This window comes from Larimichthys crocea, chromosome III (genome assembly GCF_000972845.2).
Source record: "Larimichthys crocea isolate SSNF chromosome III, L_crocea_2.0, whole genome shotgun sequence".
NCBI lineage: Eukaryota > Metazoa > Chordata > Actinopteri > Sciaenidae > Larimichthys > Larimichthys crocea.
In genome coordinates, this window is record NC_040013.1 from 44,579,302 (window position 1) to 44,598,298 (window position 18,997).

At 41.6% G+C, this 18,997-nt stretch overlaps 1 protein-coding gene across 18 annotated transcripts in view; it reads right to left on the bottom strand.

Annotated features, from left to right (window-relative positions):
- rims1a (regulating synaptic membrane exocytosis 1a) overlaps nucleotides 1–18,997 on the bottom strand; it is a 107,938-nt gene that overhangs the window by 62,950 nt on the left and 25,991 nt on the right. For all 18 annotated transcript variants that reach the window (XM_027276104.1, XM_027276098.1, XM_027276102.1 and 15 more), the window contains exons 3-4: nucleotides 17,025–17,235; nucleotides 13,173–13,184 (exon numbers count right to left, since the gene is read on the bottom strand). In XM_027276104.1, the coding sequence (XP_027131905.1) occupies nucleotides 13,173–13,184; nucleotides 17,025–17,235 (223 nt within the window). The remainder of the gene's footprint in view (nucleotides 1–13,172; nucleotides 13,185–17,024; nucleotides 17,236–18,997) is intronic.

The following is an 18,997-nucleotide window of genomic DNA, read 5'->3' on the forward strand; positions in this document are numbered from 1 at the left end:
CATATATATAGACTGCATGCGCATACTAAACCGCACATACAATCAAATATATGCACATGAGCAGTGATGCACACATGCGGATACACGCTTGCTCTTATCCACACACACAAACTGCAACAACAGCAGCAACGTGTCACATGACCACAGTAAGACCCCCCCTGAGATGAGTTTGTGAGTGAAGGAGAGAGCCAGAGAGAGAGAGAGAGAATAGCTTCTCCACAGATGGAAACTAGGACACCAAACCCCTGTGTGTGTTTGTTTTGCATTCGCATGTGTGTGTGTGCATGTGTGTCCATCTGTGCACGTGTCTATTTGTGTCTGTCGAGGAGCTGCGAGTCTGTGCATCGTTGCTCATTTGTATACGGTGCGTTTAGGTGCCTTGTGTTTGTGTGCGATATATTATAAAGAATGAATAATCCAGTGGTGAAATCTTAGAGATTGTGTAACTACGTGTTTGATTTCCTGGAGAGAGTACAGGCCGTTTGTGTAACGCCGGGCTGTACAGTACGAGGAATGGAGGTCAGCGTGAGATGGCGAAAGGTTCAATTCCCAATGCAAGCTCCTCACACGTTCATGTTTTCACTTCTGTTTCCTCTTTCTTTCTCTCACACATTAATAAAATATGATAAATGAGATACCTGTAATACTGTATATAAGATAAACACACATATATACATACATTATATATATACTGAATATATTGTATATTCTGTATTACAATTATAGTATAAATTCTAAAAATCAAACTCGTATGAACACAATTAGTTAAAAAAATAATCCAAATGTGCAAAAGCTGATCTGTCCAGCAAGTGTCATCTAATGCGATGGTTCCCAGATTGGGGGTTGGGACCCCTTCTCCTTGTCCAAGCATCAGTAAATAATAGAGCATAAGACATCACAGGCTCCTGAAGACTTTCTTCCCTCCTGACCTCACCATTGACCTGACCTGACCTGACTTCAGCAATTTCTCCACAATATAAACCTTTGGAAGCATTGTGAGGGTCATGTTTTTTTGACTATCAGCTACCTCACCAACAGACCACAGTATGTGAGGCTTCATGACTTCATGTCTGATTTGCAGCATGGGGTCTCCACAGGGTACGGCACACTCTCCTTTTCTCTTCACCCTGTTACACGTCAGACTTCAACACCGACAGCTGTCGCCTGCAGAAGTTCTCTGATGACACAGCCATTGTTGGGCGTGTATCAGAAGGAAATGAGCAGGAGTACAGGGGGGTCATCATGGTGTTAATCAACTGGTGCGATCTCAACCACCTCCACATCGACACCACCAAGATAAAGGAGATGGTGATCGACTTCTGGAGGAAGACGCCTCAGTTGTTATCATCCGGCGATTGGATATGGAGATGGTGGGAGCATACAAATATCTGGGTGTTCACCTCAGTAACAAACTGGACTGGTCGGACAACACAGACATCCTGTATCGTATTGTATTGTATCTCATTGTATCTTATCTTATCTTGCATAATTATTGGTTTATTTGTGCAACAAAGCACTCGTTACAATAATCTTTAAGGTATGTGTGTATTCTAGGGATGCACCGAAATGAAAATTTTCGGCCGAAACCGAAACCGAATAAAAATTAAATGGTTGGCCGAATACCGAAACCGAATATGAAATGCAGTTGTTAAATTTTTCAATTTTTTTTTTTTTTTACTATTGCATAAATAGCCTAGAATAAATTTGTTTTTTCAAAGAAAGTAAATGTTTATTTAAATATCCTTCAAATATTCCAGTAGAATTTCCAGTTAGTATAATTATTATTTCATTTATACTGTTAGAAAGCCCATGTTGTTTTAATCACTATTAATTTGTTCTTGAAAGAAATACTATTTAGTTTTATTATATTTCCGGTGAATTTCCATTTTTCCCACGTTCATGAACGCATCTTAGTCATTCCGACGGTCATGAACCCACCTCGCATGTGTGAGACGCCGTAGTTTAGAGAGAAGTATATAGCTCCTCTAAAGAGCAGTGTATGATGTATTTCTTGCCTGTTTTTCCTATATCCTGCATCGTGGGTTTATTGTGTGTGAATGAGAAAAGAATCAGCAACCCTGGCCAGATCACCGCGCACGTGGTTTCATTGCATCAATTGCGTCACGCCACTATTCGGCCACTTCACCGAAAACCGAAAATTGGGCCATTTTCGGCTGAAAGTTAGTGAGTAAGAGTGAGTTGAGTACAGTGTGTAGAAGAATTCCTGCCCACACTGCATATGCATAATATATAATGCATATATAGATTTCGCATTTAAGAATCAAAACTGTAATAATAACTTGACATGACAGAACAATAAATATTTCTTCTCTAATGGAAACAACTCATTTTATTAAAATAAAAGTGTCCATGAAGTTCTAATTTTATTAAAATAAAAGTGTCCCAACAGAACTGATGGAGTGGGATTCAGCGATGCACTGATCCTTTTGTCCAGTTGTAGAGGGAGATAGATTTATCATGTCCAGTTGTTGGTAGTGTTGGAGAGGAGGTCCTCTCTGAAGAGCTGGAGGTCTTCAGGAGGTTTTTAAAGGTAGAGAGGGTAGAGAGCCCCTGATCTGGTAGGAACTGGTAGGACGTTCTACCAACAGGAAACAACAGACAAGAACACGTTGTAGACATTGATACCACTCTAATAAAAGTAACCTTGAAAGATTCTGTCTGAATATGACCTCAGTGGTTATGTAAAAAATGTATGTTTGTGTGAAGATTAAATAGAAAATATTGTTACGATGTGCACTTCAGGGGTGTTGATACAGTAGGCACAGTAGTTTTTATGCTAAGCTAGATGTACCTCCACAAACAGTTGAGAGTGGTGTCAAGTTTCTCATCTCCTTCTTACCCCCAAATTCCACCAGACGCGGTTGCCTCAGTGATACACGGCCGTTCTAGTCAATGTTTTAAACCCCACCAGCTCGGTTCAGAAGTGTCCCAGAAGCGGGCCTCTGCTCCGCGTTGAATATGCAGCTGTTCTATTTTTGACGGACACCGCAAGCGGCCCACGTCAATTTACACAGAGCACCTTGAGCTGACAGGAAGCCAGACACAGAAACAGCATAGAGAATCCGGTGGATTTTCAAAATAAAATACCCTGTGCAAGCTGCCAGTCATAAAAACCAGCCGGGTGAGGTTTCGGGGTCAGAAAGAAAGTAAATAAACATTCATCGATTCTCTGTGGAGCTGGAGCCTGTCCCAGCTGACTTTGAGTGACAGGCAGGGTACACCCTGGAGAAGTCACCAACTCGACAAAGGGCGCAGAAAGACAAACAACCATTCACACTCAGTTAGAGTCCAACTTGGAGTCACCAACTGGAAGGGAGGAACCCAGAGAGAACCTATGCAGACACACAGAGAACAAAAAGGAACCAGGAACCTTCTCGCTGTGAGGCAACAGTGCTAACCACTGCAACACTGTGCTGCCCGTGAATAAACATATTAGAGTTGCACGATACCCACGGTATACACGGTACCCCGCGGTGCCGAATCATAGCCGTCGCTACTATACTAGAAATTTTACACGACGGTACTACCGTGGATTACTATACTACCGGTGCCAGTCTCCGCTACATAGCGGCCGCCTCTGCTCTCCTCCCGGCTTCTCGCTGCATGCTACTCCTTTGTAAACAAACCAACATGGAACCGCAACCGAACGACACAGCTGCTGTATGATTGGCTGTTTGCCTGTTACTGGTGACGTCCAGGGATATGATAGGCTGTTTCCGCACGCTGGGTCCGCCCGTCTGTTAGCTGATTGGCTGTTCGTGTGTTTCTGCCGGCAAGAACGAACTCCGCAAAGACAGCTCCGCTTGATAGAAACTTCAGAACAAACAACAAGCTAAAGTTCTGTCTCGCCCAGACACGAGACAACACACTCACCATGGCAGCGAGTCTGCCGTGGCGTCTTCGTCAGTGGTGACACTAATTTTGCTTAAAAAACAAACGTCGTTGTTTCAAACTAACTTGTACAAATACATTGCAGTTTATAAAAATAATAATAATAAAAAAAGGCCACAGTATCGCGATAATACCCGGAACCGCGATACTTTGTCTGGTATAGTATCGTGGTTACTCATTTTAGTATCGTGACAACTCTAAAACATATATCCTAAAATGCTGAAATATTTCTTTAAAGACCTTAAACATCCATGTTGTGTCTCTTACTTACACACTGTTAGTCACCAGACAACACCAGACAAAAAAGGGTTGAAAATGTGAACTCTTCCAAGTTATTGTTCTCCTTCTGACAGTTACTCCCCCGTGACACGAGAGCACGGTCGGCCGCTGCCACAGACTGGGCGAAAACACACCAGGCACCTGCCACCTAACAGGTGAGACGAATACCACGTGTACCCTTAGGGAGGATAGGGGGGAGTGGGAGTGGGAGTGAGGGGCGGGAACCAGGAAGTGGCATGAGCCAATGACAGCTTGACGTATGGCACCAGCAGCATGCGAGAGGCGAGCGCCGTAACCGAGGGCGTCAATAAATCCTGCGCTAAGGATGAAAGACTGCCACAAAGGAGATTAGTGTCCACAGTAGCTAATGAGGTACTATATCAGCACAGCCCGGCACCCGCAGCAACACACACACACACACACACACACACACAAGCACACACACAGAAAGCTCATACACAAATAAGTGCATTTGCAGACACCCAAGTGCATTGTGTTTGTACACATGGAACACTAGTTCTAGTAAGTACAATGCATGATGGGTGCTACACACACTTCCGCTTTCTCACACACACACATACAGTATAAATAAATACATACACAGGGGCCATACAGGTAAATAGCTGATCAATATTATAAATGATTTACTTTGCCCCCCAGCAGACATTTAGGTCTGCCAAGTGAGGTCCTCTGTCCCCAGGCCAGATGTAACATACGTTAGACACACACATACACACACACACACACACACACACACATGCATCATGCATCATCATCAGGTCAATGGGAGGACAAATTTATCTCAAGCTCCACTCTCTATACACACACTGTGTTTTCTCTCAATGAAGAGAAAGATGATGTTTTTATGAACATGCATAGATGCCAGAATGTGATGAATGTGTGTGTGTGTGTGTGTGTGTGTGTGTGTGTGTGTGTGAGAGAGAGAGAAAGAGAGCTACATCAGGAATTTACTGTACACACACCTCCCATTATAGGGATGTGTTAATATTTCACTGCATGTTGGAATTCCCTCTTCCCCAAGTACACACACACACAACACGCACACACACTGCAAAGCCTTTCTCTGATCTCACTACACAGAGCTGTAGTATTGCGTGGAGGAGAGTCACAGCGCTGCACTTCCCCTTTTTCACCACTGAACGTCTCTAGTCAGCAAACATAGCATCTGCCTGAGTGTGAGTGAGAGAGTGAGTGTTCGAATTCTTTAAATGTTAAGGAAAGGAGCTCCAATGCTTCCTTTCTTATCTCCTTTAGCATAGGATACACCGGACCATCATTTAGGAAAGGAAAGGAGGTCCTACTCCCACACAGCACAGAGAGAGCGTGTGACTCTGGACATGCGTGTTGACAAGATTTAAAAACTTCTCCTCTATGAAACCTGTCTGTGTCCTCACTGCGCTGTGTTCTTCTGAACTCTGATGAACTGATCGTGGACGGTTCTCTTCATCTCCTGCAGTTCTCTGCATTAGTTCTGATGTTGACTGTTGACAGGTTTGCTGTCTGCTGTTGTAAAAAAAAACGTTCTCCAAATGTTGTTAATCAACTAGATAAGATTAATATATAAAACATGAATATCACATTCAGTGTGTGCTCCAGCATCCTGCAGATCGTCATGGAAGTTACTGATACTCATTAATCATCCATCTGTTACCATACTAATATGTATGTTATATATATCTGAGTGGACAGGAGTGTGAGTGATCATTCTCAATGTGACAAACGCTTCACTTTGTGACAGGTGGACTATTTTCCTTTATTATTATTTTAATTCTGACCTTGATAATGAAGCCATATTTGCACAGGGTTGTTTATTTCTATATTTCCTGCATAAAAAAATCATGCACAGGGAGAAGTATCTCAAATTGAGTTTTTTGTAGTCCATCTTCTGAACTTTGTAGTCTTACCACAGACCCACAACTTCCCTTGTCGCATGACGTAGCCTGGTGCATTAGGACTCTCTGAACACTGTGAATGTCTTTTGCTAAGTCCTTAAGAAAAAGTTTTCCATCAAGGTCAAGGAAAAGTGTTTAGGAAAGGACATAAGAGGTCATTTCTTTGACTATTCAATCATACCCCACGAGTGAGTGAATGAGTGAGTGAGGACCTACAGTGTGGATGTGTGGCAGAAAGAGAAGGAAAGGGAGGACAGTGTGTGTGTAGACTTTATTTTACTTAATAAACTTCTAGGCCAGCTTCAGGCCAGTCAAAAAACTGTCAAAATATTCACAATTTCTATCCCATTAAATAATGAGTTCATAAAGTTTCCAAGGATACCAAACAGTTTTATAGCTTTAATGAAGTACAGGTATAACAAATAATCTAACTGACATTGACTATAATCGTTTTTTACCCTGTCATCAGTCTGCTCTTTTGTTCCTTTCCTAAACTCCTCTTTAAACTTTTGCAACTTTTTCGGAGCTTCAGATACGTCTTCGTCACACGGAAGAAAGACAGACGCTAAAAGCAACACTGAGCTGACTGTCTCGCACAAATAAAGGCCTTACAGCGGTTTGTAAGGACAGCTGAAAAGACCATCGGGGTCTCTCTCGCCTCTGTCAGGGACATCTACGACACTGACATCTATCTAAAACCGTCTTCCTGCACGTCCAAGGGTTGCCCGTACTAGAGCATATCTTGTGTGTAGATCATAATGTATGTGAGAATGTGTGTGTGTGTGTGCCTGCTTTCATAAGGGAGTGTACAGCAACAACGTGGAGAGAGATGGCCCCCTTAAGACCAGTGAATGAGAGATGGACGTGAAGACAGACGCAGCTAGCGAGACTGCCGATCAATAGTAATCATGAGGCGCTGTGGCGTTAACAGCAGATGACACATCGCTCAGGCTTTTCTACTGCGCTGCACCCGGACACAAAGCAGCACAAAGCCATAATTCCTTGTAGGCTTAGATCAATAGATATACATTTCCACAAGTATCAGGCGCATAGTAAGATTATTTTTTTAGGTACTTTTGCCTTGACTTGATACGTTATTCCTCTCAAGGTGCAGTGCTAACTTTTTCCGTCATAGCAGCCCCTGCAAAAGGAGTTGTGTCAGCTCACAGGACGGTCATTCCTTCATCCAAAAAACACTGTGTTTGAGGGATTCTAACACACAGGAGTGTGACTCTGTGACGCCCAGAATAAATCTACGCAAGCATGACACAGACTTGTTTCTGAGCTCATGAACACCTCCCCCAGGGCAAGCTGTGATGCACAACTATTACATTAACATGGTGGCAACATAATTGAACAAACACGTGATGAATGAACACGCTGAGTCTCCTGGAACAAATTCCTACAAAGTAATACAGGAAGGAGCTGTGAGGGAGTAAAACATAATGACCAGATACAGCTAACCTGGCTCTGTCCAAAGCTGTCTGTTGTTCACCTAGAAAAATAATTATTTCACCATATACTGTAACTGCCAATAAAGCAACAAACTGTTGAGTCTAGATTAAACAAACAAGACACTCATTCATTTCTATCACCGCTTATCAAGCAGGGCTGGAGCTAATTCCAGCTGACACTGGGAGCCACCATTTAACCTGCATATCTTTGGATTGTGGGAGGAAACAGGACGCCCCTCAAAGGAACAAGATACGACATGGAATTAAAAATTAGTGAATGGAGTGGTTGGGAAAGATTTTTTTTTATTATTCTGGACAGAGCCAGGCTAGCTGTTTCCCTCTGTCTCTACTACAAAATTACTATGATACTCCACTACCACCACTACAATATACTCCATAATGACCCAGAGTAATGACTTTCATGAACACAAGCAGGAAAAAACAATCACATCCTGCATTTTTTGGAATTTTGAAACCAAAGACACATCAATGTGTAGTGATTAAACGATTAATTAATTCCCAAACTTTTCCTGTCATGCACTTATTTGGAAGCCAAAAACCTTTTAACGCCTACCCATGCCATGTCAGAAAGGATCCATCCAAGCATCCACTTGAGGCTGGCTACAAAACATTTCAACCGCCATAAGACACTGTCACTGAAGTTTGCCCATCTTGTCCTTCTGAATCCTGATAGCCTTGAAAACACTGTTAATAACTCTTTTCTGAAACAGGTATATATAGCTTTAGTTTCACTCCCTGTTTTATGTTGTTATAAATTATGTAACATTTTCTAAACAAAAACAGACTTACAAATGTATTGATAATAGAAAGAAATATTAGTTGGAGTCCTGAATGTATCAGACAAATCTGCATCCTCTTCATCCACTCTGACAACATTTCAATTAGATAATTACCGATATCCTCTCTGTCTCATCCTCTCCACAAATAGGCTCCGTTCTAAAATAGTAGAGAGTATATTTATGAAACCAACATTACATCTTTGGTTAACATCATCAGTGGGCCGAAAAAAACAGTGGATGAAGCATGCCAGTAATTCTGAATCACAATTGGTCTAAAAACAGCAATCTACCATATCAGTCTGAGTTATAGCCACATAAAAGCACAGATCCCCAACACAGAAATACAGCCTTGGACATTACAATTAGAGAGAGTGGAGAGGTGTTAGTGAACGTGTGTGTGAGTGTGTGTGTGTGTGTGTGTGTGTGTGAGAGAGAGAGAGAGAGAGAGAGAGAGAGAGAGAGAGATAAAGTAACACTCAACACTCTTATGTAGTCTCCCATGAGAGGAGGAATCAAGACTTCAAAAATGGCCCTTTCTGTGAGAAACACTTGGCTCCAGTACAACAACACACACTCATCTCTCCGCAAGAGCTCAGCCGTCACTGCAGATAATGAGCCCTGAATATCATTAGCACAACACACCAGGCTGCACGCACCACACACTGTATATGGTTCTGCTTATTAAAACTTTATTTATCTCTCTTTATCACTTCATTTCAAAAATGTTCTTCATTCAGTAGATGAGATACATATGAGAGAAAGAAATATAAATTATGTTATTGATTATTGTTTTCATGATTTTAGCACCCTCTAACAAACTCTCCATAACTTTATAGGTTAATCGTCAGCAACTTATAGAGAAGCCAGCCACATTAATTATCCACGGTTCAGCAATAGCACAGTAGGGAGGCTCAAACTACGTGTTTAAGCCAGCATAAATTAGATGACATTTAAAGAGAGGTGGTGGATATGATAGAGCCTAGCCTGCTGTATAAGAGACTAATGCTGTGTCTCAATTCAGATACCTCAGTTAGTACACTTTAAGCGGCAACCTCCATGTCTGGGAAAAGAAGCCAATGTGGAAGTGCCAAAAACTGTAATTCCTTAAGCGTCCACTTGAGGCTGGCTACAGAACATTTCAACCTCCATAAGTCCCCATGTTCAAATGTCTAACTTCACAGTAGAAATAAACAAGTTATATAGAATGGTCGCGCGGTCACTTTGATTGACAGGTAGGTGCACCCAGGAGCACCCAGGCATCATTCGGCCCGCCTCAGGTCCGTCAATGATGTCTTTACAGATTTGATTCTTACAGTAGCTGGGAGTAGGAAGAGGGAAATGACAATTGCAACAAACCAATTCTTCTTCTTTGCTGAATTGCAACCAGGTGGAGCAATAGCAGACTGCCAAAATATGAATTTAGAATATATGTATAACTTACATTTGTGTTTTGCACTGCAACCATTTAAGCTCCAGCAGCTTCCTTGGCTGCCACTTTCACAATGCCCCTTCCATCCCTCCCCTTCAGCTGCATAGCCAAAACGGCAAGCATTAAGGGCAAGAAGTGTCCAGTGTTCTAATCTTTTACTGTTATGAGCAACACCCTTGTCAACACCCTGCTCCCGGGGCGCCCGCTTTTTCGGGCGTTCGTGCGCCCCCGACGGAGAATGCGCCCTGGGCGGCCGCCCACATTGCCCATAGCTAGGACCGGCCCTGGTTATGAGTGCACTGTCCAGGTGCTCAGAATACACTACACTTTGTCTTTACAGTTCAAATGTGCCTAAGTATTCAAAATGGCAAGACACACTGTTGAGATTTCATCATATTACATCATATTAAGACCATGGCTCACTGGTGCAAACGAGCTGTCCATCATTTAGGCTTTTTGAATCAAATAGCAAATGGTGATAATCTCATTGTTATAAGCTGAAAAGTTGACAAACTGTGTAAACTAGCATGAGTAGCTGTGGTCACCATGGTTGAAGCAAGCTGGGAAGTAGTGTGCTGTGAGGCAATTTTGAGGAAGTGTAAGTAGCCTGGCATCGCCAGACTAATTTGCAAATGAAGCATGAGCTTGCAAATTCATCTGGTTCCCTGGCTACAGTGTTGGCACGTTGGACTGACAAAATGTAGCCCAATCTGCCTAGAATCTGCCCAATTGTCATAAAAGTTGTTCATTTTCATATAATGTCAATCAGAGTCTATTGAACTCAGTGCTCTGTCAGGAAGGAGGAAGGAAGGGCTGATTTAATGGAATATTGCCTAACTTTGAATTGGTGGAAACCACCCAAATGGTACAAAAACCAACCCAAAAATGAAATGTAGCTTCCAAACCAGTCTGGCAACACTGATAAGACAAGATTTTTTCATGTTCACTATCATAAGAAAATAAACAGCTGTAAAACCATGAATACAAAACGTCCATTTCAAGCACTCTCAAGCGGTTTTGCTTCAGATTACTGATCACCACCCAAAATGTCTAACAAATAGAAGTGAAGATACACTCTGCTCTGTGTGCTACATTTTCCCAGGAACTGGCCTCAAAGATTCAGGGAGACCCAGTTTAAAAAGCACTTTATTAAACAGTTATACTGATCTAGACTATAGAACTCATTGAACTCATTGTACATATCATTCAAGCCCAGGATTATCCTTGCCAGCACTTTCACTTTGAGTGTTTAGTTTGAGTGGAGTGGAAAAAGCGGACAGAGTAACTTTGCACTTTTAGACTGTTGTGCCAGGCAAGATTAATCAGTCTCCAAGTAATTAAATGAATCCATGTCAAACAGTAATTCAAGCCCGGTCTGCTGTCCAGCTATACAGCCAGTTCTACATAAGGCCTCCATTCTGCCAAAACTTTCCTCTTTAGAGCCAGTGATTGTTGTACCGAGCTTTAGGAAGAGAGCGCGACTGCTATGTACAGCACACCAAAGCACTCTCGGACAGCCGTGGCGCTCAAGCCCAGCTAAGTATCATCAAAGTGCCGTTTGGCAAATGCCCTGGGGGAAGGCAGCCAAGGCCAAGGAACGTTCTAAACCTGACACAACTACACAAGTAGAGAAAGGTGTTAAAGGCATGTCCACCGAGAATGTAGCACCATATCAGATGATTCTGCTTAAATCTTGTTTAACTAGGCCACATGACAAAGACGGCAATAAAGCTTTTTCCAAACACATATGTGTCGAAAACGCTACAAAATGAGGTAGATAGGGTGGATGATCAGTATTTTCAAACTCTATCCTCCATGTGCACATCCACCTTTTAACTTTATACTGCTACTCTGTACACCAGCAAGCAAACTTGCAAGTGTTCAGCGATTCTCGTCCCACTGAGGTAGTGAAATCAGTTCATAGCTGTGGTTTGCTTGGGTGCAAGTAGCAGCAATGACAATTACGCTTTTGTGAAGCAATAGTTTGACATTTTAGAGAAATTGGCTCATTCGCTTTCTCGCTAAGAGTTAGAGAGTTGTCATTGTAACGTCTTGGAGTCTCTGCTGGTTGCCTGGCAACCCCACAGTTACGACAAGTCTTCATAAACTGCACCTGGCCAGAAAGTAGGCCGTCACATAATCTCCCATGAAACCACGTCTTTTTTTACACTTTGGTGTTTGTATGGATTAAACAGAATAAGAGAGAACAAGTTAATTAGCGAGCTTCAGTGGTGCTGGTGGGCGGATCTTGTTATATTTGGACAGAGCCAGGTGAGCTGTTTCACTGTTTCCAGGGGAAACTGTCTTTTTTCGCTGAGGTAAGCTTACTGGCTACTAGCTGTAGCTTCATATTCAATCGACGTTTATCATTCTACACGTAAAAAGTCTCGGCAAGAAGGCAAAGACATTTAGCAAATGTCTGCTTAGCAAAACCGAACTAATTAGAATAATTATTGCAGCTAGATAACTACTGCATGTACCTAAATCTAAAGCTATACCTTCACTTCAGCCAAATTACAAATTAGAGCTTTTGGTCTTTGAGAGATGGCCGCTTTCCCAACCTCACTATACTGAATAGCAGGAACACTCTTTCTTAAAATGTACTTTTTAGGGCACCACAAACAACTATCCATTAAACTCGACTCTGTTGTGAGTTGGACAAGTTTTTAGGACTCACAACCATTATGGAATTTGGGCGAAGGGGTGATTTGGGTGACCCTTTTAGCTATAAACCGATCTTGACAGTCAAGACTGTGAGTGCAATGGTTATGGATGAATTCAAAACTAAAAGATATACTAGTTATCAATATTTTACTTTCTTTTACATGTTTGAATTTTGGGGGTCAGACTTGCTATTTGGACACATCAGCTTTCGATGAGGTGTTATGCGTCTTGCTTAAGTTATACCCCACTATGAAAAAAACCCTGTGAAGTTATGTTGATTAAGTATTTTTTAAATATCAGTATAATGAGCATGTTTGCAATCTGAGCCTTCTCCTTATGTTTGAATTGGCATGAAGCCACTTCCTCCTACACGGTACGCTTTTACTTGCAAAATCTAAAATTGTCCATACTGTACTAGCTTGTCTGTGTGATCTACCTCTGAGGTCCAGGTTGGTTCCTTGCATGTAATGCATTCTGGGTAAGACTATGGGAATGTCAGTGGCTTTGGGAAAACAAAGGATGAATAGATTGTTTTAATCTAGTTGCAAGACAATGTAGTTTAGTCCAGGAGAGCACCGTGTATGTACTATTGCCGCTACTGCTTACTCATACGTACACATATACAGTACATACTGTTTGAACCTGTTAAGATGGACATGTCTTAAAGGTTACAGGCAGAGTTATGTAGTCCAAAAAAGAAAAGGAAAAACACAACACTCACCACTTTGTCCTCCTGCAGCCCAGTCAGCCATTCATGTACAATGAAAAGAAAGACAGAGAGAATGTGAGCAAAGATGATATCTGAAAGCATGGCAATGATCCTACAGCCCTACCCCTAACAAACACTTGTGGATCAGATCAGATTTATGTTTAAGTAAATTAGGTCAGGGGACTAAAAATCTGAGACTGTCCTGCTGGGCTGACATACCTTGGAACCAATATAAATTCAATTTTTAATCTTTAATATTAAAAACAATAGTAACAAAGTAAAAAAAGATTGCTAATGAATGCTGTATAAAGCAGGGGCAGAGTCAAACGTCAGTGGATGAAGGAGGGTGCCTTTCTTGTCTGTTACGATGGATAAGCAAAAACTGAAGTGGGGTGTGGAGAGGTTGAAGGATGTGCATGTCATCATGTGCAAAAAATCCCTGATATGTTTGCTGGAGGGTCTGCAGCAGTAGCTTTTTAACATCTACAGCGACAGCAGTGGAGCAACAGGTGGAAGGAGGAGACGTGGCCGGCCATGGCAACAGCTGCCAAACAGAGGAGCAGGAAGAAGAGCAGATGAACGACAGGAAGGCAAGAGGAGAGTGTAGATGAAGCAGGAAGCAGCATGCAGGGGAGCAGGAAATCTCAGGGAGGGAGCGTGGAGGTAATGTGCATCATGGTGATGATGATGAATTATGATTCAATTGATGATAAGATAAGATAATCGTAGCAGTTGCTCAGGGCACTCACATCCTCAGAGACAGACGGAAGTCCAGTTTGCAGTTCATGAACTGAAGTTAGCAGCAAGGCTAACTGAGCTAACTCCATAATTAAATGAGAATTGATGCAGAGCAGGATGCCAGAAGCCAAGCACGTCAGGAAAACCACAGTATTGTATTCCCTGATGTGACGTCAAACTGCAAACTGGCCTCTGTTGGTCTTTGATGCTGTGTTTAGTCTTGCTGCTCTGTAGGGTAACAATGTTCAGAGAGCTTGGGAAATGAATTTATTTATTTATTGAACTATTTTTGCTATTTTTGCTTTTGTATTTTGCTTATGTACATATCTAATTATTTAAAATGGCATCCCATTCAGTACTTAATGTTTAAGAAGAGCCGGCCAAAGTGTTTCTGCTAATTATCTACTGGCATTTGTCTCTATGTGGCCTTGGTGACTTGTCCAGGGGTACCCTACCCTCGCCCTAAGTCAGCTGGGATAGGCTCCAGGCCCCCAGTGACCCTGATGAGGAAAAGTAGTTACAGCTTTGACTTGCTACCTGCCTGCCAGAAAATTCACTTGTCAGTATTGGAAAAATATGAACATCACTTTTTACTAGCCAAGTTAAAGGTTTTCTATCACGTCACATGCAGAGTTTATGTTGACCTGTATTACTCATCGTCAGACCTGCGTGTGTGAGGATCTCTGACCTTTCAGCTGAAATACTCGTGGCTTGGTAATCTTGGTAGTATTCTTTGTCGTGATGTTTTTACAGTTGTATGCTATTGTCTTCTTAAACTCATTCATTCTCACTCTGTTGAATAAATCAAAGACAGTATTGGAGTAACTTTGTTTATTCTTTCATCTCTTACTGGAATTTCCTCCATAGTATCAATGAAATGTCTTCCTGTTAGTTTAAACAACAAATGCTGTTTGTCAGGTCAAGACAGTGTCACACTGCAAATATATACTGCTACCATTATGCATGAACTATAGTATCATATTAAGAAATAATTAATAATAAGTATATAAACACAGTTAACAAGTAACGGATAATGGAAGTCCATAACATGTGAAGGTTTTGTTCAAAATATCTTCTTTGTGTGTACATGTGTGTCTGTGCATGTGTGTACATGTGTGTCTGTGCATGTGTGTACATGTGTGTCTGTGCATGTGTGTACATGTGCAAAATCCACCTTTCAAAGACCTTCTCCCACACACACCACCCAGTACCCCACAGCTGAACTCTCCCCATGTCAGGTAGTAACTAATTAGGATGTACTTTTGAGTGTGTGTGTGTGTGTGTGTGTGTGTGTGTGTGTGTGTGTGTGTGTGTGTGTGCATGTGTGTGTATGAGGTCAGTAAATGCCACACAGGTGATGTAGCAGAGAGGAAGGGATGGGAGAGGGGACGTCACACAGAGGAAGACTCAGCTCCTGATGCCAACAAACACACACCTACGCCCTGCTGTGTGTGTATAGGGCACCTCCGGACCCCGGGGAGACCAAGACGGAGTGGGAGACCACCCCCTTTGTCCACAGCTCAGTCTAATGCCCAATTAACCTTTACCAGGTCTTGCGTGGGTCACGCACACACGCACACACACACACACACACACACACACACACATATACACATGCAGGCATAGATCACATTCACACGCATGGGTGAAGACACACCTGAATACACAGTAACACACACAGATCCCATATACAGTACATATCAACACACTTCTACACATATAAAGACACACATGTGTAATGGCTCATCACCTCCACCTGAGTCCTACCACCTGAGGCCCTGCTATAGCCTGATTGGACATACAATACTGTATGTGCTATGAGGTGCTATAAGTGCAGGTTGGTTTCCACGATGGATGAGAACTACACCAAAAATTTATCATAGGGGTCAAAATATGACTGAATATTTCAATAAATAATCCTGTTAGTTTAAAAAATTAAAAACTATCTATCTATCTATCTATCTATCTATCTATCTATCTATCTATCTATCTATCTATCTATCTATCTATCTATCTATTATCCTGCATGACAGACTAAATACTGGCTCTATATAGGGCATCTTGTGCTTATTTGCACTGAAGATATTCGGGCTGGGAATCTCTTTTATTGCCCTCATACAGGCATGTGTTACCTCCTGCCTGTTGTCCTTCACCAGTGAACAACGCCTGGCTCTGCCACCTGTACACTCAGGGCAATTCAAACTTTTCTCGTCTATTGTTCCCCGTTGGTGGAACGTCCTACCAGTTCCTACCAGATCAGGGGTTCTCTACCCTCTCTACCTTTAAAAACCTCCTGAAGACCTCCAGCTCTTCAGAGAGGACCTCCTCTCCAACATTACCAACAACTGGACATGCTAAAACTACCCCCCTCTACAACTGACCTCGATTCTCTGTGAGTAGTACTTGCTGCTCTAACATGTCCTTGTCACACTGTACCTTGATCGTTTCCCTTTCTTTGTAGGTCTGTTTGGATAGAGGTTTCAGCTATATGACTGAATGTAAATGTAAATGTAATGGAACGGGACAGCAAGTTGAGGTGGCTGCAATAAATTGATTAATTAAAATTACACACTGGTCCTATTGGTGGATAAGGAAAAAATCATTTAAAAACTTCTTGCATTTTTTACTGATAGAGTTCAAAGGGAAAGTATACATAGTATAGTATCTTATATTTTTTATATTCATATCTATATATTTTATCTAACACACACTAACACACATTTTAATTATCCAACAATCGTCAGTTATATTTTTGACTTCTCTGATAGCCTTTTACTGATGCTTTGGAGACTCCATATACCTTTCCGTTTAGTAGGAAGAGTCAATCAATACAAAGTTAGTCTGAGTGACTAACTACAATGAAACACATCTATTCTTATGGGAATGATATCTTCCATAAAAACAATAACCCATCCACAGGGCCATGAAAATATTAGTAGTATGAAAATATTGTGAATCAATCATCACATCTCAAACCAGTATAACACTGATGGAAGGTCAAAACTAGCTTTTGAAAGAGTACCTCCAAATGTTATTTGACCAATGTGAGTAATGTAGCCATCACTTATCATGAGACCATAAGAAAATGTTGCCTGACCGTGGTCACACCCTCTTTCCCTCTCTTACCGTGTTGGATCGCAGTGAGACTCGCCCCCCGCAACGGGCACAGAACTTGGTCTGGCAGTACGAACACAGGTTCCCGCAGCCATCTGCGAACTTGGTCTTGTGGCAGATGCCGCATGTTGGTGCGTCGTCCCGGTGAACGGCCGAGCCCGCTGCCACCGTTGCCTGCCTGATCACTGTCTCTCTGTAGCTGGACAACTGCTGCTGGATACCTCTGGAAGAAATAAAGAAACAAGGTGGAAACATGAATGCTTTGGCATCTATGAGAGTTGACTGAACAGACAATGGCTAGAATAAAAGTTAGTGGAGTCCTCAATTGTTCTGATTCACTCTGAATCAGAAAATGTCAGGCTTAGCAGTGGAACTGGAGCAAAAGTCCTTTAAAAGTCTTTAGGATAAATTTGTGGAAATCATGAAGATTTGTACATTTTCCTGTCATCATCATGTAGATGTTGAGATATTTCAGTCTGGACCAAAGTAGTGGAACAATCAACCAAAGTTTGAGAAGTAAACTGCGGTTCATCCTCTGGGGACCTGGATTTGTGTACCAAATTTTGTGGCCATCCAACTAACTAAAGAAGTATACCGTTATCACACTATACCATGGTACAAAAATGTATGTTATTGTACATCATCTACGGTACAGAATAATATATTATTTTTAGTGCTGTCAATCAATTAAAATATTTAAACGCGATTAATCTCATGAATGTCATAATTAACTCACAATTAATCGCATATTAATCGCACATTTTTATCTATTCAAAATGTCAAAGTTAAATGGATAGGCTTGCTTTGTGCAATTTTTTATTTTTTTTATTGCAAACCACAGCATAGTGTTACAGCCATTCACGTCTGTAGTAATATTGTCAATAAACATACTTAGTCATAAAAGCAGCTCCTAAAACAAGGTGAATCAAAATAAAAGTGCATAGCATTGAGCATATCATTGTAAACTAGGACTCAGCCTATAGTGCAGTTACAGTAAACCATCGTTTACACTTTCCTTTTCTTAATTAGTTAAGTTAATTTCTTTTGAACATACTGACTACAGTCAGGTTGTACTGCTCTTCTTTATTCATCAGAGGCTTATCAACCCAGCCTATGAAAGGATGAACATGAACCTGTTGAACAGTTGAGCCAACCTAATAGCCTACTTATTTCCTTTGAGCCAGTTACTCAAACAGACAAGCCTGTTGACATTTTCAGATAACTGTTAACGGGCCTACATGCAGTGGCCACCCACTTGGCTATGGCGACTGTAAGTTTGTTTTTAGTTGCGGTATCCATGTGCCTGTGTCGAAATCCATCCATTGTCGCCTGGTTCTGACGCGGAGGAGGCGGAGAATTTTAATCACCTGTGTGTTTGGCCATCAAATGGTACTTCAGACTTGTCGTGCTACGATGGTAACTCAATTCACATCGACAGTACATGCAGATAACTTTGGTCTTATCAACTGACCCATCTGGCAAAGTTTTAAAACTAAACTTTCCATTCATAAGTTTGTTAGCCGCGTCCATTTCAACGTCTTCCGCTCCACATCTAAACAATGGCATTGTGGGGCGCGCTAATTGTTTTGTTTCCGGTTTACAGCCGGATCCTGTAGTTTTTCTAACGTGGCCACAGCAGTTTATGAAAAAAACTTATCACAGGTCACAAAGAGCGTTAATTTCGCGTTAAATATAAAAAAATAACAACGTTAAAATTGTTTTGAATTAACGCGTTAATAACGCGATATTTTTGACAGCACTAATTATTTTGTGAAATTATAGTAAAGTTTTTCTTGAACCAGAACAAAACCTTCTGTTTTCATTCACATCATTGTAGGTGTTAAAGATAATGATAATTAGGTAATAATGTGAAATCTCGATATTTCGGATGGTCATCGTACCGTGCAAATTTCGTACAGTTACGACCCTCGTCCAAATAAAAAATATCAACTTTATTGAGGCACTATAGGAAAAATCTGAGGATC